Below are 27,484 nucleotides of genomic sequence, written 5' to 3' on the forward strand. Positions count from 1 at the left end.
ATCCTTATAGGTTCGCTGTAAATCTTTCAGTTGATTAAAGTGAATGTGAAGTCCAATTTTTATTATTTTTGTGAATGTAATTGTCTTTTTTTTTTTTATAAAACTGACGTTCATACCAAAAACTGCCCTGAACAATTACTGACACCGATCAGGACTTTGTCAAATTGTCATGACGAGCTGGTTAATAACAATCGGGTTCAGACGAATATACAAGAGGCATTGATATACCCTTTCAATCAAGGTGTTTTAGACGAAGCTATAACCGTATTCTCTTCCAAACAAAGTTTAACTACCTAGTTTAGCTATACAATAAAATACCACTGTATAAATATGTAGCCTAAAAGATTTATTGTATTTGGCTTACACCACATTGATTAATTAATTTCCAAAATGTAAGATTCATGCTGCATGAGTTATGTGATGCTTTTCATATCCCCAGGTCAAATGAAGGAGACCCAAAAATATCAAGGTTGGGTAAGTGAGATTGAGAGACCTTATCTTGCTTCTGAATGGACAAATCTAATTTCCGTTTTAGAAGCAAAGTTGCTTTCGCCTCCAACTCGTCAAGATCGAGATCATTATAAAACTGATCATCACACAATACATTTGTAGTTGCATCGACATCCCCCACTTCTTTCTTTGATTCAAGAGCAAATTCTTGTTCAAGGTTCATACTCGGGAAGTGTTCAGAGTGGTAAAACGACAATCTTCGTTTGTGACTTTTTATCTCTGTCCCATTTCCCATAGGACAACAACTTGAAAACACTGCTTCTGAGGTTGTCTGGTCGATGCTAATGGATTCCGAAGTCCGATTTGCTGACTCTTTGGTTGCCTCTGTATGGAAATGATTGAATGACTTCCCTGAAGAATCCCCACTTTCACTGGTACTGGCTGCCATAGTCACACGGTCGGGAGTGAAGGTGGCAGAAAAATCAAGCGCTCCATTCCGCGGTGCTTGACTGAGCAAAGAACGCCTACATAAGAGCTAAGTTCAGCTATATAGCTTTAACATCAAGATAATAACAGCACTGCATAGTTCAGAATTAATTCAATGTGATATTTGTAAATTCAAATAATTGTGAAAGATTCTAACAAAGCTGATGTTCTCACGGTTAGATAAATATGTAATGAGAGGAATGAAGCCTTGTATGTTACGAACTTTTCTTTTCTGAAGGATGAATGTAGCACTTCATTTGCTACCTAATTCCTTTAATCATGAATTCAGAAAGAAACTTACGAATAAGGAAGCGCAATGAAAGGAAGATAAAATACCTGTAAATTGCCATCATGTCCATTCTACTAGCTTCAGGCTGACTGACTGCCGTAGGGTTGGTCCTGTCATCTATGAAACTGTCAAATGAATTATCATCCTCGCCATCTTCATCATTAGATACATAGGCATCTGAAGATACCCTGACCATATTGAACTGCTCGTGAGACTGGATATTTTCATAAAATGTCTTCATATACAGCTTATAAGTCATTATATTTTTTGAATCAGCAATAAAATATATGCTAAGTATGATACTGAATATTGTGTAAAAAACGCTAAAACAGGATGAGAATGCAGAGTTAAGTGAATCTTCAGCAAAAGCTTACTCAGCTTCCTCCTCAATGAAGTCTCTCACATTGTATGTTGATTTCCTTTTACCTAAAAAGTAGAAATGAAACAGCACAGCGCTAAGTTTTCTAAAATACATCCTTTTAGAAAAGAATTTTGTTATATTTCCAATTTCGTTTCAAAGAAACAAGATATGATCTAAAATACTTTCAATAAATAAAGGAGCAAAGAATGCACTAAACAAACTAAAATCACCTCGTCCATGCTTATATTGTGCGGGATTGGAGGCATGAGATGACTTGAGAAAGTTCACTGTTGAATCAAAAAATTTAATATTTTTCTGATTCCTATTGCTTTCAGTATCTTCAGCTTTTCGCAGCCTTTTAAATTTACGTGAAGGTTTAACGCTTTCAGACATTTCACCACAATCTGCTGGAAGCCCTTCTTCACTGAGGCTTAGGTCAGAGTTATGTACACGGCCTTCCTCAGTTTGGGAAAGAAAGACTCGTCCTCTTCTAATTGTACAATTCTTCAAGTCAAGCAACGGGCTTTGAGTTTCATTGAAAGAGGAAGTACAGACATTCTTATCGGTGCCCTTTTCATTGTCGACCATTTTAGTTTCCCCTGAGCTTAAAGAACTAACATTCTGTTCTTTGTGGACACTGACAGGTAAAATATAGTCGCATATGACAGAATGTAATCCTGAGTTCCCTGAAGAATTCAACTTATTTCAGAACAAAATAGTTAATTAAACTAAACTATTGTAAACCGTCCTTTTATCACCTTTAAGTTACCCACCTCTTTCATCAATGGGAGACTCGGGAACTACACCACTTTTAATGAAATTCGTTAAACGTGGACTAAGTTCTTCATCTTTCATGTCATTAATGCATGCATCTGCAACCAACGAAGAAGTCTCAATCTCCATAAGATTTGCCATTTGACCAGCATTATATGTTTCATTTGACACACTTCTCTTATACATTGGAGTCTCGTGAATTGCCTCATCACCCTCACATGTTTCTTCTTGCCAAGTTAGATCAACGAAGTCTTTGCTTTGAATGCCCAAATGACACGAATCCAGGTCCAGACAATTAACAGAGTCTACACTCGTTCTCAATGCATGCGTAAAGCATGATTCACTGTCTAAAGAAGACAAATAAAGTTGAAAATGTGTTCAGAAAGACTTTTATTATGAATATTGTTGTTTGTAGGATATTAAGTGTACTATTTGAAGCTGTTAAAAGATTTTAGATATCTCTTTGTAATTACTACTTTAGGGTTAAAGTTCTCTCTCTATAGAAATCAATGTATTGTTTCAAATCAATCAATTAAATAAAAATATTCTTCCCTTCAGATTAATCATTTCAAGTTGGTATCAGAGTTAGGTTCTTGAAAGTCCCTCTTTCACATTTCTTCTTTACTGTCTTGGGTATGATTCTTTCTAGAGTTGCCTAAAGTGAATCCCTTTCCTTTGATTCATGTGGTTGTCTAAAGTGCACCAAACTTGTGACTATGTCATTGTTGTTTCCACTGCTGTGTTGTCAAAGTTGTACCCCTCGTCCGCTGGAGTCGTCACCATCACCGGAGTTTGTCCATACTGCTAGTGCCAGAGCTTTCTATCTTATTGTTCTATTTTATTTAGGAGGGGGACTAAGCAGTCATTATTTATTGGTTTGATAGTCTTTTTGGTCTCAATTTTTGTTAAAGTTATTCAATCTGTCCCTCCATTTTTTTCGTCCTAATGTAGTCCTCATTTTTGTTAAAAAGAGTCGACATGATTTCTTTTGTTAAATTAATGTTGTCACCGTTTATATGGTGACATCGTGACAGTGTAAATAACATGTGGCAACTCCCATTTAGCATCATCATTGCCTACAATCCAGATTAGCATACACACAAAGATAGATCAACACTTTATTAAAGAAAAACTGGATAGTGGTCGTCTTATCACAACTTCTTATGTCCCATATGAGCCCAATTAGCATATTTGTTCACAAAAGATCTTTCCACCGAACAATTTCATGATCTAACAAGCAAGTTGGGAATGATATATCCCTTCACCGGCTTGAGGTGAAATGTTGTTAGAAAGATAAAAGATGTACTACTTGAAGCTATTAGAAGATTCTAAAGATCTCTTTGTAATTATTACTTTAGCGTTAGAGTCTCTTTATGTAGAGATTGATGTATTGTTTCAAATCAATTGATTGAGTAAAAATCTTCTTTCTTTCAGATTAATCCTTTCATGTAATACCCACCAAAAAGTAAATAATTTTGAAAGTAAAAGGTAAAAAGAAAAATATAACTCTTTTCATATGCAATGTTGACAATATCAATGCCTATTGTTTGGCATTAGAAACTAGGAAGAGAAAACTGAACAGATGATATTACCCATATTAGCTTTATCAAGTTTGATAGGGGCGACAGGCTTCCTATGTCCCAAGCAGAGATCTTCCTGAACAACTCAAACAGACATAATTTAACCAAAAAGGAAATAACATTCACAGTATGACTATGATCATATTTCATACAGGGTGGTACTGATCTAAGAGAGGAAGTAGAACCTGAAGTGAAGAAGTTTTGTCATCTTTTGGAAATGATGCTAGTCCTTGCATACGCTGCATCATGTCTATAAACATTAATGTTCCAGATGAATGCTTAACTTTATGCACTCTAGAAGGAAAGGTCTGAAAGTGGGGAAAGGCAATAAGAGAGATTCTACAATTGTTTTCCCCAGTAGGGTGAAAATACGTTTCAAGTAAATCAATTTCAGCCACAGTGAGTTTGTCCTTCGATGGAGAAATGTGGAGCTCGTCATCCTTCACATTCTTTTGACGGGGAATAAATTTCTCAATGGACAGTTCAACATATTGAACTTCCGGTTTGAAGACGTGAGGAATCTACAAAAATATTTAGCAATTGATAAGAATAAAAAGCACAAATAAAAAAGAAAAAAAGTTATCTAATAGTTTCTGACCATCCTTGGACTAGGATGAAAGGAAAAACTATTTAGGCCCCCATTGCGCATGTGTTTATTTATAGTTTTGCTCTTTGCCTGTTTTCGCAAGTAGCCCTTCAACTCAGTCCCTTCACAAGCAAAAACTAGTAACGATTGTTAAGGAACCAATGAAACAAATACTTGTAGCATTTTAGAAAACTTGTAATAGGAAATGCCAATAATGTTCATTCATTTCTTTCTCAGAAGTAACAATTGCCAAGAAACAAATAAAGTGAAAATCAAAGGATATCAACTCGTCCATCATGCTTTCTTCCGGTTCTCCCCATTCGCTGAATCATTCTAAGTGGTGAAATATTAGCATCAAAAGATATGACAAGATCAACTTCCATGATGTCAAGACCTTCTTCACCAATTGATGTGGCAACAATGACATTATAGGTGCCAGACCGAAATTTCTGTTGATCAACCATGTAAGTGCATGGAAGGAGAGTGAATATTATACTAAAGAGAATACATACCGTCAGCACAGCCTGTTGAACCTTTTGGGACTGACCTTTCATTGCTTTCCCTATAGATCATTAAAATGAAGACTTTCTTTTATAAACAACATAATTGATTTTCCTTTACAAACAAAATAATGATGAATGCTGAAAAAGAGCAAAAGAAAAGAAGGAAAGAAAAAAGAAGAAAATATACAAATTGGAGGATAAAACATTTCCTATAAATGTATGCCCAGAAGAAATAAATGCAGACAACGATGCTTAACAATGATGAAGATTTAAGAATTATTTGAGTCCAGAAATAAATAATACCTACATCAAAAAGAGGCTAGTTGTTTAGTGAAATCTACTGTCGGATAAAAGAAAGAAATTGTCTTTTGATATACTCAGAAAAGCTTATATAAGAGTAGGTTCTCCTGTCTGAACCTATCGTCCCAATCTTCTCTTGTCCTCTTTTCTGCAACCTCTTTCTATCTATCTATCCATCTATACATATGTAAGTATGTATGCATTACTGCTGTTATGTGAAATTCTCACTCAAGCATTCTTCTCTTAATCAAATATTCAAGTTGGTATCACAGTGGATTTGATTCCGCTCTGTCACTCCAGTGTCATGTCCACTGCTGTTCACCACCAGCAGCCATCATCTATCCCCAACAGCCACTGCTGGCCTCTAACTTTTGCGGGGACTTCGGACAACTTCTCAAGTCTCACCTTGATCTTTTACCCTTTCAGGGTAGCAGCTCCAACAGTTACTTCTCTTCTTGAAAACTACCCTCTTATTTGTATAAATGGCCTCTGCAAGCCCAATTTTTTCAATTTCTAGAACACCCATCATCACTACTTTGAAGCTTAATGGTAAGAATTATTTATTGGGTTAGATCCTGACCCACACAATACATTCCAACCACACGACGCACACATTAGCATACATACCTAAACGGCTCAAACCGCTCCACAAATACTACGGATTCAAAGCGTCATTAGCAGGTCAACCATTACTATCTTAGTGAACAGCGGGAGTACCTACAGAGTATGTTTTGGTTCAATGGCAACGCCTCTTTCATAAAGACTCTACCAAGGAGCTTTTGAATGACTTTTTACAAGATTATCCCTATTTACACCTTGTGGACAAGGTATTTGTCCATCGGAAAGGGATGATATGATTCAAGATGAGGACACCCAAGAAGGCATGGATTCAATCCATGAAGAATAGGAACAACAGTACCATAACAAACAAGGTTATGAGAAATAAAAAGAACAAAATGCCCATTTGGATGGGAGATTATGTTACTTAGAAGGGTAAGTGTAAGAATAAAATGGGTAGCAAATAGGGAGCACTGATATATACAAATCTCCTTTTACAAAAAGGGCATGAATAAAAGATTTTGTCTCTCTCTTCTATTCCCTTCTCTCTTTGTTCTGTTGTTTTTCTTCACCCACCCTTCTACTTTCTTGCTGTTGCAGGTGATTAATCATAGTCAAGCACAACATATATCAATTCCACCAAATAACACATGTTTTTGGGAATAACAGACAAATGTTACATTCAGCACACAGTCACAATTCTAAAGCAGTGTAATAAAAAAGTACCTGAACTTTGACCAATAAACTCGGTAGCTCTAACTAATTCCCTAATATCTTTAAGTGCATTCATTATATCCCTGAAGGCATTGAATTGACACAATATATATTTTAATTTGGCTAAAAGTTTCCAATAACTGCGTAGAATATGATGTTAAAAAATTATAATTAACTTTACCTGACACTTTCTCTGTAATTGGAGAAGATAATTACCCTGGAGCTTTGTGGATCGTTGGTTTCTGCAACCACATCCAAAGACATAAACCATCAGCTTATCAGTATAGTGATAGTTTATTAACCACATCCAAGTGAATTCATTCTATGCACAATGCATCCATTAAAGAGTGTAATAGAAATTTATTAGAAAACCAAAAAATCAAACCGAGATTCAACCAGAAGCATTTGACTGAAATTTTATACCAAAATGTCTAAGACTGTCTTGAAACAGTAAAGAATTCAAAATCAAATTCAGTTTTATAACAGAATAGCTATTTTAGAAAAGGAAAAAAAGAAATCCAAAAGGCAAGGAAACATATCTTCTAACCTCCAAAAAGATACTCAGCCTTGAGGCCATGGATTAATATAACCACCCAAATCATAAAGGATAGATAGCATCCTAAATACACTGTTGGAATATCTTACAATATCAATATTTTAATTTTGAATATTTTAGAGTATATTAAAGGTTTTCTCTTAAAATTAGTTTTATAAATTTGATGATTTGTTTCTTTATTTCATTAGGATTATAGCATGTAGATGTGAGTGCTTTAAATTTTATAATCACATTATCATATCATTATACAACACCATACACAAGTAAATATTATTCCAAGGGTCTGTATTCTGTATTTTCTTCACCAGAAGCTCCTCTAAACACCCGTAGGTCAATCTAAAAGAAGCATAACGAACATCATTTTAAAACCCATAACTAGACTCTTCATTGGAATTTAAAGCATTCAAAAGTATAAAAAGAATAGCGCTATAAATTTACATCAAATTCCCTACTTCTTAATAGCTGGTGGCACAGTTATCTTTAGTCACAGCTCGGTTTTATTGGGTATAATATGCTGTGAGAACTAATAGCAATGTCATTTACCTCAAGAAGGTAGTAGCAAATACCAACACCTTTTGACAAACAGAATAATACTTACTGAAATGTTCCAGCAATACTTCTAGCATTTTGGACAATTTTGGACTGGATGCTCCATGAGACAAACTTTGCTGCATTAGTTGCCTTGCTTTCAGAATAACTTCACTTTTACTCATAAATTTTGCAAAATATCTGAAAGTAATCCTTATAGAATCATTTTTCTGAACTTTAAATATATATAAATATGTAATTCATAAATGTCAGCAATAACATAATAAATATTCCTACAAAGCCCTTACATAAATTAGATATCAAAAGACAAGCATAACATGGTTAGAGTAGTTTCTTAGATATTCTGCTCTCAGCTATATCAACTAAGAGCGTAAAGCTAAATGACTTTAAATGTAATAGAACATTGGCCTTCTATTCAACTCAAGACAAATAAATATCAGTTACCAGTGATCTATTTCCCAAATCTAGTTCAATAATGCATGCATAGAATAGAAATATTACAAATAAGTGATTTAAATATGAAGAATTTACCACAGAAAATGCATTATGTAGACATCTCTATTGCATCTAGAAATTAATCAACTAAGTCATCGCTTTTATGACACATCTATTGGCAAAGGCGACTGACTAACATCTTTTGTCTTTGTAGTGTTTGGTTCGGTTGTGTTAAATTCATAACAAGTAGACCATATGACAAGAGAGGAAACAGCAATGCATGTTTGACGATCAAATCAACACTCCCAATATGCCCCCATATGTTCTATCCTCTGCATTTTTAAAGATATTTTGGGAGTTTAGATATTCATCCTTTTAATGCATCTGACATTTACCACTAGTGTGTACTAATCTTAATCTTTAATTAAGTTCTTATTTAGCCTGAAGGGTCAAAAAATCATACATATAATAATGTGAACAGAAATCTAAACATATCCTCTCAATTTGTTTACTAACTTAGCTTATAATGTACTTAGGAAGTATACCCTTGCTTCAATTTTCTCTCAAGCATCTCGTATGCTGGCCTTATTCCATGGCTTGAAAGTAACTTATGGATGTAATAAAGAGTGATGAGAACTCCAAAATATCCTTCAACATCTTCATAGTTGACACGAGAAAGATCTTGCCTAAGCCTTTGACGAAAATTTTCCCTAATTTCAAGTAATTGACAAGGGCTCAACTGCCAAACATTCAAAAGAAAAAATAGTCAATGATTTGCTATATCATCCACCTGAAGTAAGTTTGGCTAATCATAAGCCAGACCAAAAGGTAAGACAGCTAACAACTAAAAGTTAATGAATCTTACAAACAATAGTTAAGAAAACTACCAAAATTAATCATGTTTCAAAATGCTCTTCATACAAAACATATACTAAAAGAAGACCCAATAATCTTATAGGCGAAACTATTAACAGAATGGGGGAAGAAAGGTCTACCTGCCACTACCAAAACATTTATATAGTTTTAATAAATATAAAGTACCAGGCTTGAGTTAAAGTGAATATGATTTTATTAACCACCACTTATTTCCCGAGGTCTTTGAAACATCATGTTTTTGAATCTGTAGCAATTACATAATTTGAAATATGTTCAAACCCAACGTTACGGATATGCCACTATTCAAAATATAGAATATATATCACAACGCAGTTTCTTTAATTTCACAATGTGTGACAAATTGAATGCATCTAATGAACAAAACAGATCACAAATTATTGTTACTCTACTTACTACTGTATGTATCTCAAGAATTATTTCCTCTAGTTCAATGTTCAGGTTACAACAATTAAATGATTATATTTATAGTTACATATTATATTATACAACTTTGAAAATTGATGAACATAATAGCCAACTTTAGATGATCCCTCAATAGATGATGAAAGTAAAATGAAGGGGGAAGGAGAGTGTAATCCTTACTCAAATATATATTTCCCCGTATTTCAATAAAAATCACCAAGAAGTCATGTATTTATTTGCTGACAATAGGTTGAGCTATCTGACTCTGGTAAAAATGGAAAAAAAAAAAAAAGGCAGAGAGCCTTACAGTGCGGTAATCTCTGTTCTGAATGACACCAATATTTGTAAGCCTCGCTACTATAGGGCGTATTGCTTCCATAAACTTATTATTTATTTCTACAGCTTCTGGGCCCATCGTAACCTGGTAAAATTGCAACAAAGATCTCTATAAAACACAGAAAATATGACTTAGATTTGAAATAGGCGTGCATAGGCTACCTGTATCAATTCTATCTTCCTATTGTGAACATATGACATAACATCATGGTCAGTTTCGCTCCGATAATCAAGTCTGGAGATATGCAGATTATCAATGACAGCCTGAACTGTTTGTTGCTTGGCTGAATATCAATCTTAGAATTAGAACACAATATTGTTCAAGGGTTAAAGACTGAAAAGAACACAAGATACTCAAAAACTTACATCCCGGTGTTGCAGTTAACGCTAATATTCTCAGCTGTGCCGGTACAGCCATTAACTAAAAACCAGATAAAAAAAACTAAAAGGTATAAATGAATGATATGCAATATTGACGAAACATACTCTATTAATAAAGTCCAGTAATAAATAAAAGCCTCGAAAGAATCAAACCTCACGAACTGCTTCACAATAAGCGTAATTTCCCATTGCTCTATGAGCTTCATCAATGACCAAACATACCAAGTACTTCACCAAACATGTACCTGAAACAAATTAGGTCATGCACAAAAAAATAAAATAAAGCTAGAGCTATATCAGACTATGCAAAGCATTTGTATATGACACATAAAAAATCAATATTCAGATAATTTATGAAATTAAATGACATTAAAAATCACCAGAATGAATATCCTTTTCTAATACTTGAGGAGTGACAAAGAATACTCGCTTCTTTTTCCAAAATTGAGCCCTTTTGGGGGGACTTAGCTGACCAGTCATATCAACTGTCCATTCCTGCAATTAATTTTTCCCCAATACTTCAAGATTTTCATCAAAGAAAAGATAAAAGTGAACAAGAAACAAGAAAACAAGTTGTTACTTGAGGTATTCCAACAATATTGTGGCAAGCTTCGATCTGCTGCATGACGAGTGGCCGAGAAGGAGCGGCAAAGACTATTTTGCCTGTTGTGAAAGGAAGCATAAGATGATTTTATCGGTTAAAAGGGTGGGTCAGTGGCGTTGAAAGAGTAAGACTTGTGGTTACATAAGATAAGGCAGCACAAGAAATTACCTTGAGGAAACCATCTGAAGTAGTTATACATGACAACTGCAGCAATGAGTGTTTTGCCAAGTCCCGTTGGCAAGGCCACCAATGTGTTGGAGAAGAGTGCGGACTGGGTAATATCAAATTGATAGTCACGGAGAGGAACATTAACTGCAATGCAAATTCCAAAAGGTGATTGATTAAAACTCTTCAAGTGTGAACGAAAGTGTAGGGAAACAACAGCTGTACCCGGATATATCCAGGTTTTGGCTGCCTCGGCATCGATGTGGTGGACAAAGGTAGGGTTTTCGTCATCTTCTTCGAACTGCGGTGTTGGGGATTCCTTCTTGAGAGCCGATTGCTGCTCTCCCTTTCTCTGTGCGTCACTCGCCATCTGGCAAACAACGTCGATTTCTCTAGCAGCTGCTTCCCAATCAAACTCCTAAAATTGCATGCATTAACAGTCGAAACGATGAGACTTGGTTGGAGTTTGTAAATAGCAAGAAAGCTACTTTTCCATTTTCATACCTCGTCGTCCATGATATCCAAAGGATTATTGGATGTCATTCGATAATTCAGAATTTTTTTTCAAGATCCTTCATGCTAGTAGTGACTCACTCGCACACCCACGCCAAAAAGAAAACAAATTCAGAATGGCGCCAAAATGTTCACTGAAAATACGCTTCCAGGTTTAATATGATAATAAAAAAATAAAAATTATTTATTATTACCGTTAAAATAAAAAAATAGTATTAAATTTATAAAGAAAGAGTCATATTTATGTAATTTAATCATAACATATTTTGTTTTATAATTTGAGTATAAATAATTATTTATAGGAGATAAATTAATTGCATTCAAAAAATTATTATTAAAAATAAAAATACAATAATAAAATAATTTAAATTAATAAAAGTAAAACTTAATAATATATATATTAGAAAACGTATACATATATATAGTATAAAACATTTACGAAGTGCTACTAAAAACAATTTCACTATTATTACATATGAACTGTAGACATTGTCTATAATAACATTTTGAAATTTAAAATCAGAACAACCGTTAGTTATTTGTAAAATATAATTATGGTGAACAATTAAAATATAACTTTTCACCTTCATGTTTAATCTTAGAGATTATATTTTGTCTTGTAGTGGTATTTTTATAGGTAATTTTTTCTTCTATTTCTTAATTTTATTTTTTTTCTTTGGGGATCTTTTTTTCTTTCTGCTTCTTACTCTGCTATTTTTTTTTTTTATTTTGTGTTGATTGTTCTTCGTGAAAGATTTAATTTTTGTAATGTTTTTCGTCTTGAAGAAAATGTTGATTTTTTTTTAAAAGGTATTTTTTAACAAAATCTTGAACATGTTTTGTTGTTGTTGATAGTGTTGTTCTATTTATTTTTTTATACTTGGTAGATCTATTACTGTGGGTTGAAGAAAATATTCAAGTTTTCATTTTTAAAATGTATTTTTGAACAACAAGAATGAGTGAGGATGATGATGTTTTTGTTGGTAGTCTTCTTTTGTAATTTTTTTCGTCTATTTGTGGTTTTTGTTGTTGAGATCTCTTTGTTGTTGTTGAGATCTATTGAAAGGTTGTGTTTTTGTAACTTTTTTCTGTTAAATATGTTGTAGTAGTGGGTTAGTCTTTTATTGAAAGCCATGTTCAAATTTCTATGTTGTTTTTTATGGTTTTATTTATTTATTTATTTTTTAATTCTTATGTGCTCCTTCTTCTTCTTTTTTCATGAAAGGTTTAATTTTGTTGTGATTGTTGTTGTTGAAGGTTTACAGAAGTTGTGGATATTTTTTCTTTTGTTTTTCTTCTTCTTCTGTCTTCTTTCTTCGTCGATCCTTTTTATTTCTTCTTCTTCATATGAAGTTATATTCTTTTTAACTTCTTGTTTATTGTTTTTCATGCATAACAGAACGTTTGGTTCATCAAGAATATTAGTTTTTGCTGTTCTTCTTCCTTTTTTCTTCCTTTTCTTCTTTGTGGATCCTTCTTCTTTCTTTTTCTTCATACTCAATTATTTTTTCTTTACTTTGTGTTCTGTTGTTTTTTTTTTTTTTATGAAAGGTTTGATTTTTTTTTCAGATTGAAGTGCTATAATGTTGAGGAAAATAAGGCTTATGGATAAGGATCCAAGGCCCTTTGCAAATCAATTGGACTTTTGCTAAGTGTAGCATTTGTAATGGTGCCAACACTGTAGAGGACGTGATTTAGTTTTCTTTTCAAAATGAAAAAATCGTCGAGGAGGCTTCTAGCCATGACTAAAATTCTATATTTTGTGGTGCTTTTGTGGAATGAACTCGCGAACGGTCCCTCCTTTCTCTCCTGCTCATATTTTTAAAGCCCATGATTTATTTATACAATACCATATTACATAATATATCTACATTTTATTTTAACAACGACAAATTATTATTACAAATTGTTATAGTTAAATAAATTAATAATATATTTAAACAATAAAATTAATCTTTATACAATTAAACCAATAACAATAATAATTATTCAAAACACTAATTTATATATATAACAATAAAATCTATTTTAAATATTAAAAAATATAAAACGAAAAAAAACACGACCCGTGCATCACAAACAATGTTTTCTTATTAAACTTCTAATCAACATGATAGTGTCATTTCTTAATCTAAACAAAATAACAATCTATCTCATCACAAATTGATGATTCCAAATAACTTAAAAACACATAACATATAACACATGATATATAACAATAATTAATTATACGTAAATATATTATTATAACATATAACACATAATATATAGCAATAATTAATTATATGTAAATATATTATTATATCATTGTTAAATAAATTTTATTGTTGAATATATTTAAATTGGCAATTAAAACTTTACAAACTTTGAATTTAAATTATTGATTTATTGATAATAACATTAAAATCTGTTTTCTAAAAAAAAAATTTAAAAACCAAAAAGACGACTTGTACGCACGAGTCTCATGCTAGTTAAAATAACAAAATGGATCAATTTGGTCTTTTGCCTCGTCTAGTCCTTGGTTCGCAAAGTAAATTAATTTATTATTGAAAATGGGTTAAACAATACAATTCGTCCAACCTTAGAATGGACAGACGAGTTGATCCACAACTTTTTTTTTTTTCTATTAGTTTTTATTTATAAAATTTATATATTATATATATATATATTTATATAATATAGAAAAATTATTATTTTTAAACATTCAAAAAAAGTTAAAAGTTAAAAAGGAGACCAAAAAAGATAAAGGTATATTAGAGATATATTAGACTAAAATTGATTTTGAGTTTTATTTTTTTTAAACATAATTTTACAATTAATTTAATAAATAAATATTAGTACTATTTTTTTTTAAATTTTTTTAATTTTGGAGACCTAAACACTTTACTTGCTTTATTTTTGAACCAATTTATTTATAATTATATGTACTAATATCTTATTCTAGAATTAACATGCAGAAATATATCCATTAATAGTTATATATATATATATATATATATATATTGTTATTTTACATATATTAATATGTATATTACATGTTAGTTTATTTAAATTTTAAATATTTAAACTTAAAATTAGGAAAAATTTTAATAATTATTTTGGATATGTTATAAAATAAAATTAATAATAGAGAATAAAAAAAAAATAAAGATGAGAGAATACAAATCAAATATTTAATATAAATATTTACATAAAATAAAGAATTATGAGTATCAATTATATAAGTACCCCTTATCAAATTAATAGACAATGAACGATCCATGAGAAAATATAATTCGTAATTCATATTCATATTAAAATTAACGGGACAAGCATAAAGGCTGAAATTATTTATCTAATTAATTAGTTATTTGTACGTTTGGTTTGGTTTACTTTATTTTTTAAGTTACGGTTATATCATCTAACTTAAATTACATGGAAGAAGATTGCTGATATATGAGGAGCCATTAAATACGAATACGAATACCTTAGTTGGTTCTTAGAAAAGTCGTCGAACCATTCTTTGAAGCTTGTGAAGAACCAACTCCAACTCTAGTACTTTCAAATTTCCTCACTAATTATACTCTGAAATTATGGGAGATGAGAGGTGACTTAGCAGATGATTTTCTTTTATCTGCAGACTTATTGCTGATTAGAGTAGCAAAATCATCCTTGTTAGAAAAAGTAGAAGTTAAGGATTTTTACTATTGTAAAGTTGTTGAACTTAGATGATCCAAAATATTTAACAAATTCAACAATAGTAAAATATTTTTTTGAGTATTTTTTGTTCTACAAAATTGTAAAATAGAATCTAGAAACCTGTTTTTTTTTTTTTTTTTTTTTTTTTTTTTTTTTTTTCAGGTCCATTGATTGCAAAACTTCGTCACCAAAGTTGTTGAGACCCTGCAAGAATAATTAGTCCAGTTTATTTTGTAAGTATTCAAAATATCAAGGTAGGGAAAACAAACTCCTAAAAATAATCAACAAAAACTACTCGAGTTTGAATGTGTCCACATGGAGAAATTATTACATGATAGTGAACCATATGGTTCTTAACCATGAATTAATTCCACGTCTAAATTGAAATGTTCATGTTTATATCCAATTAACCTCTTCTTCAATTAGCTCTTCTCATAGTTGAACCACCTTTTCTGTCTTTCCATTTTTAGGTTTCCAAATTATTTTATTTAAAAAAATTATGATTTTATAGGTGATTACAACAATGAAATACTGAATATTATTTTTTTAAAATTATTTCAGAGACAGTTAAGACTGATTTTAATAATTTTGTAAGTTATAAAACTACTGACAATTACAACTACTAATAAATATAAATATAATTTTTAAAATTAATTTAGATACAGTTAAATCAAACTTTGATGATTTTGGTAGCTATTATTTCAACAGTTTTATTTCTAATAAGAGTGTTATCTCTAACAATATCTTTTAATTAAATTATTATTTTTAAAACTTGAATTACTTAAATAAAAATTTTTAAATTTATTTTAACTGATTTAATATCTTATATATAGAATAAAATCAAAGAAATGTATGTTTTTCATATGCATTATACTTTCAATTTTAAGCAAGTTTCAAATGTAATATTTTGATAAAATTTCATACATAATACACATTTGCGTTTATTTTTTTATTATATTAAAAATTTATTAAACTATTATTTTTTTATTAAAAATAATTATAAAAATAAATATTTTGTATAAGTTTGTTATTATATGATATTATAAATAATTATTTGAATTAATTTTCTTTCTTTCTTATAAGTAATAATTTAAATTTAAAAAGGTAGTTACTGAATAATAAAGATGGGAAAAATAAAATGTAAACTTCAAAAAGATAAATCTGTATATAAATAAGTATACATGTTAAAATTCTTTTCGTGTTTGTGGCAGTGTTGTGTTGTACCTAGTCTGTTCCTTGGGGGTTGCTTTGTTTGGAAGAAAGGCTCTCCTAGAGGTTAGAAAGTGCAGCTCAACATTCTGTTACCGCGATTACTGTATTTATTTATCTTTCTTTTTTTCCTTGGCGGAGCATGATTCTATAGTTCAATTCAACTGTTCTAACTTTCAGTGTTTCATCATTTACATTACCTGAAAACATCTTCTTAGTTGGTATCCCTGCAGTTGCTCTGCTAGGCTGAACCAATTTCAACTGATGCCTTTAAGAGGGTTCATGTTTTGTTTCAAAATATTAAACAAGACTCTAAGACTTGTGCCAGGGTCCGTCGTGTCGTGCTTGTTCTTTATTACTATAACCCTTGTTTTTCTGTTTGATCAAAGGAAGGAAGGGCTTTGGTTTAAAAATTTAGAATTGTGAAGAAGAAAAATTATTTACGGGACTAAAATTTCTCTTCAATTTATGTTCGACTTTTATTACTGAAGGACTTGGAGATCAGAGAAACGTGATTTTTAATTTTTTGGACGTACTGAGCAAATTACTGTAAAATCTATTGTCTCACCCCTTTCATTAATATTTGTAAGGGCACAATCAAGCAAAGATACCTTCTCTTTTCCAACATACCTTAAAATTGGTTATCTCTACTCCACTCTACGCCACTCGTTTTGACTAAGCTTTTTTTTTAATTTCTATTTCAGTGGCCTCGTTTAACGATGGGTGGAAGTTCTATTGATGATGATTGGGAGCTCACTTCTTCCTCATCTAATGAGGTTCGGACAGTAGTCTTAGTTGGGCGAACTGGTAATGGCAAGAGTGCAACGGGTAATACCATTCTCGGAAGGAAGGTCTTCAAGTCAAAGGCAAGCTCTTATGCTGTTTCCACCACATGTGAATTGCAGACAGCAGAACTAGAAGACGGACAACGTGTTAATGTTATTGACACCCCAGGTAAAGGCATGGTAACATATTTTCAGGAGCATGTGTGATTGTGATAGGAATCACACTCCTAATTCCCTATTAGCATACTCCCGTGGGCCCAAATCCCCTAGGTTATAGCCCAATACAGCCGTAGGTAAGAATTAATAGGGTGGGGGGCGGCCGAGTTGGTGTAGATTCCATTAGGGGTGTAGGGAATATTGTTGTTAAGTCTAGAGCTTTTTCTCGTACTTGGGGTACGACTCTTATCCTTCCCTGTTTTTTCCCCTTTTATTATCAATAAAACAATGATTATTCAATGTTATCTGGGAATTGCTATCATTTTTGTTTTCTTTGAAATTTTCTATGCACACTATGATAATGTCGCGATTGGACACTACGACGAGTCTTAAAACTAAGGGGCATTGCTGAAGGTTCAAGATCAATTGGTACTTTCTAATGATGCCACACTAAAGGAACAAACATTTTAATTGAGTACTTTAATGACTGGTGTCAATGAGATTGTTAATTGGGTCAATTGGCATAGGTTTAGGCAAAGGGTTGGGACCAGCCACTCTAATCACGAAGAATTTGTGACTAATAGCAAGAAGGGTTGAGTGATAATAGTGTCCGCGAGATTGCCAACTGGGTCAATTGGCACAGGTTTAGACAAAGGGTTGGGACCAACCACTTCAGTCACAAAAGATTTGTGACTAATAGCTAGAAGGGCTGAGTGATAATCCTATGGGTTGGTTTGCAAAGATAGAGACTTACTTTACTGTTCTAGGTGCTCTGTTAGACTTGCAATTGCAATGATAGTTGGCACAAGTTTGTATGGAAGGAATAATATGGCACTGATTCAAGGTGTTGCGTGACTTTGATCATTAGCCGAGTTGGGAGATGCTTAACTGATCACCCATGGGTTGCTGCGGTGATCACCAATCTGGTAACCCATTCTCCCAATTGAAGCCTCTTTAGAAGGATGGCACCTACAATGAATATGTGGTATCATTTGAAGTACTAATGACCCAAGTTCTTCTAATGGTTGAGGAGCAATACATGGGTTTTTTCAAGTCTGGAAGAAACATGCTTGGTGGTCGTAGCCTATGCAAAACCAGCATAGATTAATATTCATGGCATGTCTGATTGAGCAAAAGTTTGCTTGAACAATGTCTTTTGGATGCTAGAGCAGAGGTGAAATTAACATTCCTTACGTCTGGCCATTACCCCAATTATCCAAGGAGTTCACAATTCAGTGAGCTCAACTAGGAGCTCTAATGATAATAAGCCCAACCGAACCCTAGCGCTTAATTTTCAGTTTCAAGGTAGATCATGAATCGCCTGTAGTGAGAATTAATGGACTGACGGGAAAGGGCCTTTGTTTTAAATGTGGGCAATACCATAGCCCAAGTCATCTATGCCAACACTTGTTTCACTTGGTTTAGGACGGAGAGGAGCCAAATATTGAATCTCTAATAGCCATGGAGGGGAAGGAGGGCGAGGAAGGGAGTGAGATGGTATGCCAAATCTGAAATTGTAGATCCTACGACCCCAAAGAGCTTTCTTGTTCAAAACCCCTTAAATTTGAAGGACTTTTGGAGGGGTACTAAATTCTAATCTTAGTCTATAGTGCTTCCAGTCACAACTTTATGCCTTTGTAGTCCGTTGGGGCTCTAGGAATGAGTTTTACTAATACGTGGGGCTTTAGAGTCAGCTTTGGAAATGGTAGCTGGTGTCCTTAGCAATTCAACTTTGGAGACTTTATTCCTCCCAAAGAAGTATTAAGGTATTCACAGATCACTGGAGCCTAAACCATTTTCTTCATCAAAAGACCAACAATGTGTTACCTAATTGAAGTTATTTATAAGCCTAGGCCTGAGAATAAAGCAGCTGGTGCTTTTTCTAGCAGGGACAATGTTGGCGACCTAAACGCCCTTTCTGTGAGCCCTTATTGGCCGGACTTTCCCAAACTAAGGGAAGAATTATTCTTGATCCAGATTTGAACCAATTAAAGGAAATGCAATAGGTTGATCCGAGTTCTAGTCTAGCTTATGAGCTGAGGGAAGGTTTGGTTTTTTTAAGGGTCAGTTGCTATTGCCCAAGCAGTACACCCTCATTCATATCTTTCTGAGTTTCATTCCACTTTAGTAGGTGGATGTTTCGTGTTCACTAAGACCTAAAAAGTATTACAAGGACCTTCTTTGACTAGGCATGACAAAGAGAATCATGGAATTTATTCGTGTGTCAAAGAAGTAAACTTTCTGCTATGTCTTCCCTTGGTTTGTTTCAACCTCTTCCAATTCCAGAATGGACTGAGGAAGACATTTCCGTGGATTTTATCACCAGGTTACCAAGTTACATGGTTGTGAGGTCATTTTTGTGGTGGGATTGCTTATTTAAGTATACTTATCTCCTTGCACTTAAACATCCTTTCCCAGAAAAGTCAGTGGCTTAGTCTATTCCTAAATATGTTGTCCAGCTGCATGGGTTCCCAAGTCAATAGTAGTGATTGTGGTCTCTTATTCCTCGGTAGATTTTGGAAGTTGTTTTTGTCTTCAATTCAAGGTACTGTTCTAGGGATGAGAAATTTCTATTATCCTAAAGTTTTTTAGTAACATTCCTTCATTGTTTCTCATCAGAGCAACTCAAAGAGTGGTATATTTTATTGTCTAAGGAGTTTTGGTATAACATCCTTTCACACAGCCACAGGTAAAATCCCCTTTGGGGTGATATGTGGTCACCTTCCTCCACTTGTGATCCCTTATTTGAAAGGGGAAACTATAGTAGATTAGGTTGAAGTCTCGTGACAATTGAAGTGTCATTTCCATTGGAGCCCAATAAAATATGGAAATCGCATGCTAATGCACACAGGAAACAAGCCAGTTTTTCTGAACGTGATTGGGTTTACATCAAACTTTTAGGTGCCGTCTTGCATTGGTGAAGTCAATTTTACTGAACGGGATTGGTTGCTTGCTGAATCAATACTAAGTTGTCACCAAGGTACTACGGTTCCTTTTAGGTGCTGTCTCACATTGGTGAAGTCATCTAGAAGCTCTTATTTTCAGTGACAACATGCATCCATCCCCTGTTCTACATATCTAAGCTCAAGCGTTCCAACAAATGACTTCATTAGCACCTCTATACCACCTCAGATGGCTATAAAAGGCCGTGATCCTTTGTTTCCAGAAGCTGTACTAACTACATGAAAAGTCGAACATGGTGGTTGGTCATTGGTTGGGTGGCTTATTCTTTGGAGATCTCTGCCAGTGAGAGGAAGCTATGTGGGAATCAATTGCTGCTATCAAGGAACAATTTCCTTTCTTTTGCTTTAAGGACAAGGCAGATGCGGGAGTCTACTAAGTGGGAATCAAATCAACTGCTGCAATCAAGGAACAATCTCCTTCCTATTGCTTTGAGGACATGCAAGATGCTACAAGCTACGGAGAGTTAGGAATTTTTCTATTAGGGGATCAAAACAGTTTTCCTTTGAGATGGAGAATTCATCCACTGAGAATGAAATTGGTATTGATAAGAATCACACTCCTAAGCCCTTTTTAGTGTGTTTTTGTTTGCCCAAATTCCCTAGGTCAGGGGTCCAACAAGAATTAGTGGGAGGGGCAAAGTTGGTTTTAGAGTTTAGAGCTTATTACGGATGTGGAGAATATCATCGTTAGTGGGAGTCTAGAGATTTCTCTCAGACTTGTAGGCTATGACTCTTATCCTTCTTTTTTTCCCCTTCTATTGTCAATAAAATAGTGAATTATTCAATAGTAAATAGAAATCTCATCAGATTGTTTATCTATTTCCTTTGTTTCTTTCTTGGAAGCTTTTGTTACATTCATCTGACGTACAGAGTTTCACAGGATTATTTGATTTGTCTTCTGGATCTGAGTTTGTTGGAAAGGAAATTGTCAAATGCATTGATTTAGCTAAGGATGGGATCCATGCTGTCATTGTGGTGTTCTCGGTTAGAACACGCTTTACTGAGGAAGAAGAAACTGCTCTACGGAGCTTGCAGTCATTATTTGGAAGCAAAATTGTTGATTACATGATTGTGGTCTTCACTGGAGGAGATGAATTGGAAGAAAACAATGAGCGCATGGAGGATTATTTAGGTCGCGGATGTCCAAAGGCTTTAGAGGTTTTTCTTTGAGCATTGCAATCCAGATTAAACTCTACTTTTTTTTCTTATATTCATTGGATTTTTAACCTTGTTGTACCAGTTACTGTGGTTTAGTTGTCTGTTTCAATTGAATGACGGGCTTACAAATCTTTGAACACATTCTACCTTCGAGTCAAAACTTTGATAAATTCATTTGGTCTTTGCTGAAATTTTAAATATATATTGTTAATTTTGAAAATGTATACACAATTATATTTTTTGGCTGGTACATCCAATTTATTCATGCCCCTTAGTAAGTGATTACCTAAACCTTTAGAATGTATTTTTTAACTCATTTTCCTGGTGCACATATCTTTATTCATGTTTGGTTTGGATATGCTTTAAAAAGCATACATTTATTCCATAGCCTTTTTCTAGTTTTTCCTTCTAGAAGCTGCTTTCTAAACTTATTAGAAAAGTAATAAAACTGGTTTTATTTTAAGATTTTAATTTTTCATAGACTAAAACTTATCTAATTATAACTAAGTTTAACATATTTTTTAATTAAAACATTTTTTTCTTATGAAAATCACAAATAAACAGGTCTAAACTAAACACCCGTCTGATGCCATTTGGAGATTAAAACTTTTACATGCAGAAAGATTGGTGCAATGGCTGTCATCTGCTCTTGTATCATGCTTGGCAAATATCTTGTGTGGAATTCGATTGTATATGTTGTGAACTTTCTTATTGGTATGTCTTGTAAGAAAAGATATAAATAGCCGAGTAGCAGAATTCTTAAAAGTGCTTCACTTGGCTTGTTTTTGTGTTGGGTCAACTCTTGTAAAAAATGTCTGTGAGACTCTAATTTTGGTGGTTTTATTTGGCATTTATTGAATCTCTCTCTTGATTTAGATGTTAAACTCATCAAAATTTGTAATTGCCAACAAATTCCAGCTAATAAAGTGTTATTTTCTGCTTCTTTTAGTGGCATGATACTCTTCTGTCCTGGTTGAATATATCTTGGATTATGGGAAAGTCCATCTGCTGAATCTCAAATTGGAAATTCTTAGTTTTGTTGATGTTCAACTGAAATATTGAATTTAACTGCACTGTAGGAAATTCTTGGTCTGTGTGAGAATCGTGTTGTACTTTTTGATAACAAGACTAAGGATGAAGGGAAACGTTTTGGACAAGTTCAAAAACTTCTCTATTTTGTAAACATTGTTCTATCACGAAATGGTGGACGACCTTATACAGATGAGTTGTTTACAGAACTGAAGGTGAAGCCTTTGTGAACATCAAATCTTGGAAAGCATTACATGATATCAGTTAATTCATCTTTTCATTCATTTGACTGCAGAAGGGAGCAATGCAGCTGCATAAGCAACAAAGAAAGGTTGATTCTTTAAAAGGACAATATTCTGAAGATGTAATATCGGAATTTGAAAAGCAAATGCAGCAAACATATGATGATCAATTAAAGCGAATTACTGAGATGGTACCGTACCCTTTACATCCATGTCTTCTTATATTAACCATTTTAATTAACTTGATGTCATTTAACATTTTTTTAAGTTAAATAATGTGACTCTTTTATTTTAATTAATTTTTTATAGCGCTTTGCATATGTATTGCAGTGTAGTGCTTAATAAGCAATTTAGTTGATTAAAATCAGCATTTACTCGGTATTTAAACTCACTGAATAGTTGCACTCATTCGGATAAAATACTATTGGTGTTTTGGCATAGGATCTAAAATTGGATAAATCTTGTTTAATTTCATAAATTAAGTAATATGTGATAATCTTAGTTTTCTTTGTTGTGTACATGCATATTAATTATTAACGAGCCTTATGAAATTGATAAGTGAGCTCTTAATAAGTAGTTTAGTGGGTACATTCCAGAAGGAATAGATACTCCATCCCGACTCAAATATAAGCAAAAAAAGAGTTATGTTGGGTGAACTTTTTTTAAATAATTTTAATTTCTACACTGTAATTCCTAAAGATACCACCATTAGCTAATGTATGTCCGTGATCAGAGTATGATGCTCAGGCTCCACCCATATTGCATTTGGTCCATCCTATTTCATGGGGAGTCCATTACACTTGAATAATCTTCATACATGCTTTTCTTGGCCTGCAAACAACCGAAAATGTCTTAATAATTTTGAGTTCATGAATAGTATAGAATGCATGCTACTTGTGGCCAAAAGAATCAAAAAGATTCAAAGCAGTGAAACTTCTGCCTTGATATGGTGGTATTGAGTTTGCTATCCCTCATACTTAATTCTCTTTCTCTGTCTTTCTCCTTCTCCCTCTCTATCTCTCTCTCTCTCTCTCTCTTTCTGCTTCTCCTTCTTCCTCTCTCTCTTTTATTAAAATATCAAGAATAGTGGATGGTGTGTGTCTCTGTGTGTGGAGGAATTCAAATTGAAAGCTTAAATTGATTTTTACTTGTAAATAATAGGAGTGGTAATTAATGTTGAAATTGGATGATATTAAGAGATATGGTGTCTAGTGTCGAACTTGAGTTCAAGATGTAACTAAATATGTTGGTCTTTGTCTAGTCTCTGTTCGGTGAAAGAATAGTCTATTCGTCATTGAGCGTGCTGTCCATGTAATCCACTGTTGTTCACTGCTGTATGTAGTTGTCCGCTCCTGTTTGCTGCCGATTTTTGTCCTCCAACCCCTCGATCTTGTGAGCCTTTAGGAGCATGACCCAACCCTGGTGAGTGCGCATCCATACTCCGACTGACGCACCGTCGCATGCCATCCAAACGCAGTGCTTCCCTAGGCGCATGTGTCTCATGAGCTGCCTTCCAATGGTCAGAATCTTCCTGGACCCCACGATCAAATTCATTACAGCTTTCTGAGCCCGTTTCGGCCCTCTGTTCTTTGTTCTGAGAGCATTTGGTGTCTTCTAATGTTAATCTCAATTTCTCTCACTTGAAACCCCAGGTTTCTCTCTCTTGAAACCCTAGGTTTCCTTGTTGCGGTTCTGGATTGTCTCCCTGTATTTCCTCAACTTGTCTTCAGGAACTATCTCATTTGCCATAATTTCTACTTGTGAAAAAAAATAGGTAGTAGTAGAGGAGGGCATCCTATAGGTAGAGAGCTCAATGTACTTATTGTAAAATAATGGGTCACATTCAGGAAAGTTGTTACCCTTCACACAACACCTAACAATAAATCCTATTAAAGGTTATTTATTTTAACATTAACTAGTCATTAACTATTACAAATTTGTTGATCATTAACTATTACAGATTATAGGAAATCAGGATCATTGATCCTTGATTATTAGGCAAGAATTTAATGTATTTGATTAGTATAAATATGTACTATGTGATCTGCATTAGACACACTACATCGGACCTTTTGTCGGAGCCATTACCAGAGCTTCCACCATTGCCATTGCTGGAATTGTTGCTACCATTGCCTTGCCATTGCCAGAGCTTTTTGTATAACTTTTATGTTTTATTTAAGAAGGGGCTAAAGAATCCCTATCATTTATTTAAGCATGGTAGCTCCACTAAGCAATGCTAGTCTTCTAACTTCAGAAATTCATGCACTGCATGCTGAAATTGAATGTCTAAAATCTCTCATGGAGTCTATCAATAAGTGACCTTTTGGTACTTGCTCTCTATCATGATTGGTAAGAAATCTAACTCCTCTTTTAATGTTTTTAAAACTTTATCTAAGGATTCTTGGGTTCTAGATTTTGGTGCAACATACCATATGATCCCTTATTCATCTCTTTTAATATCATATATTTCTCTTCTCGGTAACCACACGACGGTTGTGAACCGGACTCATCCCAAAACTTTCTATAATCTTATTTCCATTAAAAACTTACCCATGACCTAAAGTGTTATGTAATCTTCTTTCTCACTTATTGTGTTTTCTAGGATATTTCTACAGGGAGCACAATTGGAACGGTTAAGGAACAAGTAGAGTTGTAATGCTTTAATAACTTAGGAACTAAAGATAGTAACAAACAAGTACCTCTTGTCTCCAATCTTTTATATTTTTTAGTCTTCTAAAATTTGGCTTCTCCATTGTCGTTTAGGACATCCCTCTTTTTCTATTCTAAAGTCTATGTTCCCTTCCTTATTTTCTAAAGAGTCTATTGAGTTGTTTAAATGTGAAGTATGTCAACTTGCTAACCATCATGCTATTAGCATTGCTCACAATCCAGTTCAGCTTGATAGGACCAAACACATAGATAGGTTGACACTTTATTAAAGAGAAACTAGATAGTGGTCTTATTACTACTTCTTTTGTTCCATTTGAGCATCAATTAATAGATCTATTCACGAAAGGTCTTCCTACCGAGCCATTTCATGATCTTACATGTAAGTTGGGAATGATTGATATCTATTCACTAGCTTGAGGGAGAGTGTTGTTAATAGGATATTAAGTGTTCTACTAGAAGTTGTTACAAGCTGTTAGAAAGTTCTAAAGATCTCTTTGTAATTATTACTTAGAGGCTAATGTACTATTTCAAATGAATGAATTGAATAAGAATTTTCTTTCTTTCAGATTATTCCTTTCAAGTTGTTTTCCTTGCCTTCACTTTTACACCCTTGGAGCTCTAAATGCACTCCCTCCTTTTGGCTGCACTACTAGCTCCTATTGGGGGCTTGAATATCCTAGATAAATCCTATTTTACCCATTATTATTTTCACTAAAATTATAAAAAAATAACTCCTAATTTTTACAAGTCCACGATAAAAACAAAAAAATTAAATAATTATTTTGGTGACCGTGAACATATTGTCTTGACATGCTTTTAGTTACCCTCCTTGGAATTATGTGTTTTTGTTCTTTATATTTATCCTCATTCATGTACTTATTAGAGTAGGCGGGTAGAGGTGCTAAGAAAGGTGTATTTGAACGCAAAAATTTTACAAGAATGGGCAGCTTATCTTCAAGTTGTACTCAAGTGGAAGCGGGAAGGTGTTGCTATCTTTCATATGAAGAAAATGACAATGTAAATCTGATATCATTAATGATCTTTATTAGATATAACAAATACGGGAGGGCTAGAAAGCTTGTGTGGTAAGTCCTGTTACACAGGTATGATTGGACAATAAGGTGGTGAAAGATAATCCAAAACTAAAAGCTTTATCAGTCTTTTTCAACGAGAATTTGGATGGGATCGTAGGACAAGTTAACTGAAAGGGTTAAAAAGTTTCCTTTTCCTCTAGACTATCAGATATTTTAACGTAGCCCCGGCCACCAGTTGGTAGGTTTTATGGGGAAGAGTATACGTTTGGCTAGATAATTTTCAGCTTGCATGTGGCCGTGCCATTATTCTAATGCATTTTAATCTTTAGTGTTACGGGCTTACACTCTAGCAGAAGGTCTTGACTCCCACGAGTACACGTGGCAAAGCACTGAATACAGTATTGACATAATAAGTGGAGCGTTATCTCTAATATTTTAGTTTTGGATTAATTATATGAATTTTTAGGTTGAATCAAAATTGAGTGAGGCAACTATGAAGCTTAAGCAACAGTTAGATGAAGAGCAAGCTGCAAGACTTAAGGCTGAGGAGAAGGCAATGTTAGCTCAAATGAGATCAGATGAAGAAATACGTAAACTGAGAGAACGTCTTGAGAAGGCCCACGAAGAACTTCGCAAGCGAGCTGAAGGTCGTTGTGCCATTCTTTGACAGTACCTAATTGGAACTTCAGAGAATTTATTTGTTATTTTTCTCTAGGATGGTGACATCAAATAGCAGTTGCTCTTTCGCGGTGTTAATACTTTGTACAAGTACCATGGCAAATATGCAATTACTTTTATTCCATGTTTGACAATCATAGATTATGGGATTGGTGAAGTTTTCTAATCTGGTTTTCGTACTTAGTAATATTTCAATGCAAATTCAGTGTTTTCTGTCGAATTCTAAGTGCCATGTCACCCCTTCAATAAGTGTAAGTACTTATACTCTTTGTTAAAATCTACTATATTTGTTTTATGTTTTTGATTGATTAATTTCTTAATTACTATAAACTAGGAAACTTGCTATTATGATTGCTAGTTGGTGCTTCTTTTAGTGAGATTTCGGTTGTAGTCTCTTGCTATATTTGCTTTAGTGCAGTAAACCGGATTACGAGTCCATGTTA

The 27,484-nt window shown here is 33.5% G+C and overlaps 2 protein-coding genes across 4 annotated transcripts; one reads left to right on the forward strand and one right to left on the reverse strand.

Moving 5' to 3' along the window:
* Positions 1-155: 155 nt before the first annotated feature.
* On the reverse strand, positions 156-11,564 carry FANCM (DEAD/DEAH box RNA helicase family protein). The gene is made up of 23 exons (XM_028055970.2): positions 11,431-11,564; positions 11,152-11,344; positions 10,930-11,073; positions 10,738-10,820; positions 10,538-10,652; positions 10,311-10,402; positions 10,143-10,197; positions 9,939-10,060; positions 9,748-9,861; positions 8,687-8,880; positions 7,756-7,886; positions 6,783-6,843; positions 6,614-6,684; positions 5,039-5,088; positions 4,810-4,975; positions 4,539-4,666; positions 4,126-4,461; positions 3,953-4,016; positions 2,360-2,707; positions 1,817-2,272; positions 1,600-1,651; positions 1,273-1,413; positions 156-974 (listed from the first exon to the last, which is right to left on the reverse strand). Exons 1-23 carry the CDS (start codon positions 11,467-11,469, stop codon positions 428-430), a joined length of 3,702 nt encoding a protein of 1,233 aa, XP_027911771.2. The 5' UTR covers positions 11,470-11,564; the 3' UTR covers positions 156-427.
* A 4,786-nt stretch (positions 11,565-16,350) lies between these two features.
* On the forward strand, positions 16,351-27,261 carry LOC114169505 (immune-associated nucleotide-binding protein 9-like). 3 transcript variants are annotated; one of them, XM_028054678.2, is made up of 6 exons: positions 16,351-16,392; positions 17,031-17,280; positions 21,111-21,388; positions 22,468-22,632; positions 22,713-22,850; positions 26,830-27,261. In XM_028054678.2, exons 2-6 carry the CDS (start codon positions 17,046-17,048, stop codon positions 27,028-27,030), a joined length of 1,017 nt encoding a protein of 338 aa, XP_027910479.1. In that variant the 5' UTR covers positions 16,351-16,392; positions 17,031-17,045; the 3' UTR covers positions 27,031-27,261. The 3 variants fall into 3 exon arrangements, with proteins under 3 accessions (XP_027910479.1, XP_027910481.1, XP_027910480.1); XM_028054680.2 differs by lacking the exon at positions 16,351-16,392 and adding an exon at positions 16,414-16,655; XM_028054679.2 differs by lacking the exon at positions 16,351-16,392 and adding an exon at positions 16,482-16,911.
* The last annotated feature ends 223 nt before the right edge of the window (positions 27,262-27,484 follow it).

This window comes from Vigna unguiculata, chromosome 11 (assembly GCF_037176805.1).
Source record: "Vigna unguiculata cultivar grain cowpea cultivar isolate G323 ecotype 2 chromosome 11, ASM3717680v1, whole genome shotgun sequence".
Taxonomy (NCBI): domain Eukaryota; kingdom Viridiplantae; phylum Streptophyta; class Magnoliopsida; order Fabales; family Fabaceae; genus Vigna; species Vigna unguiculata.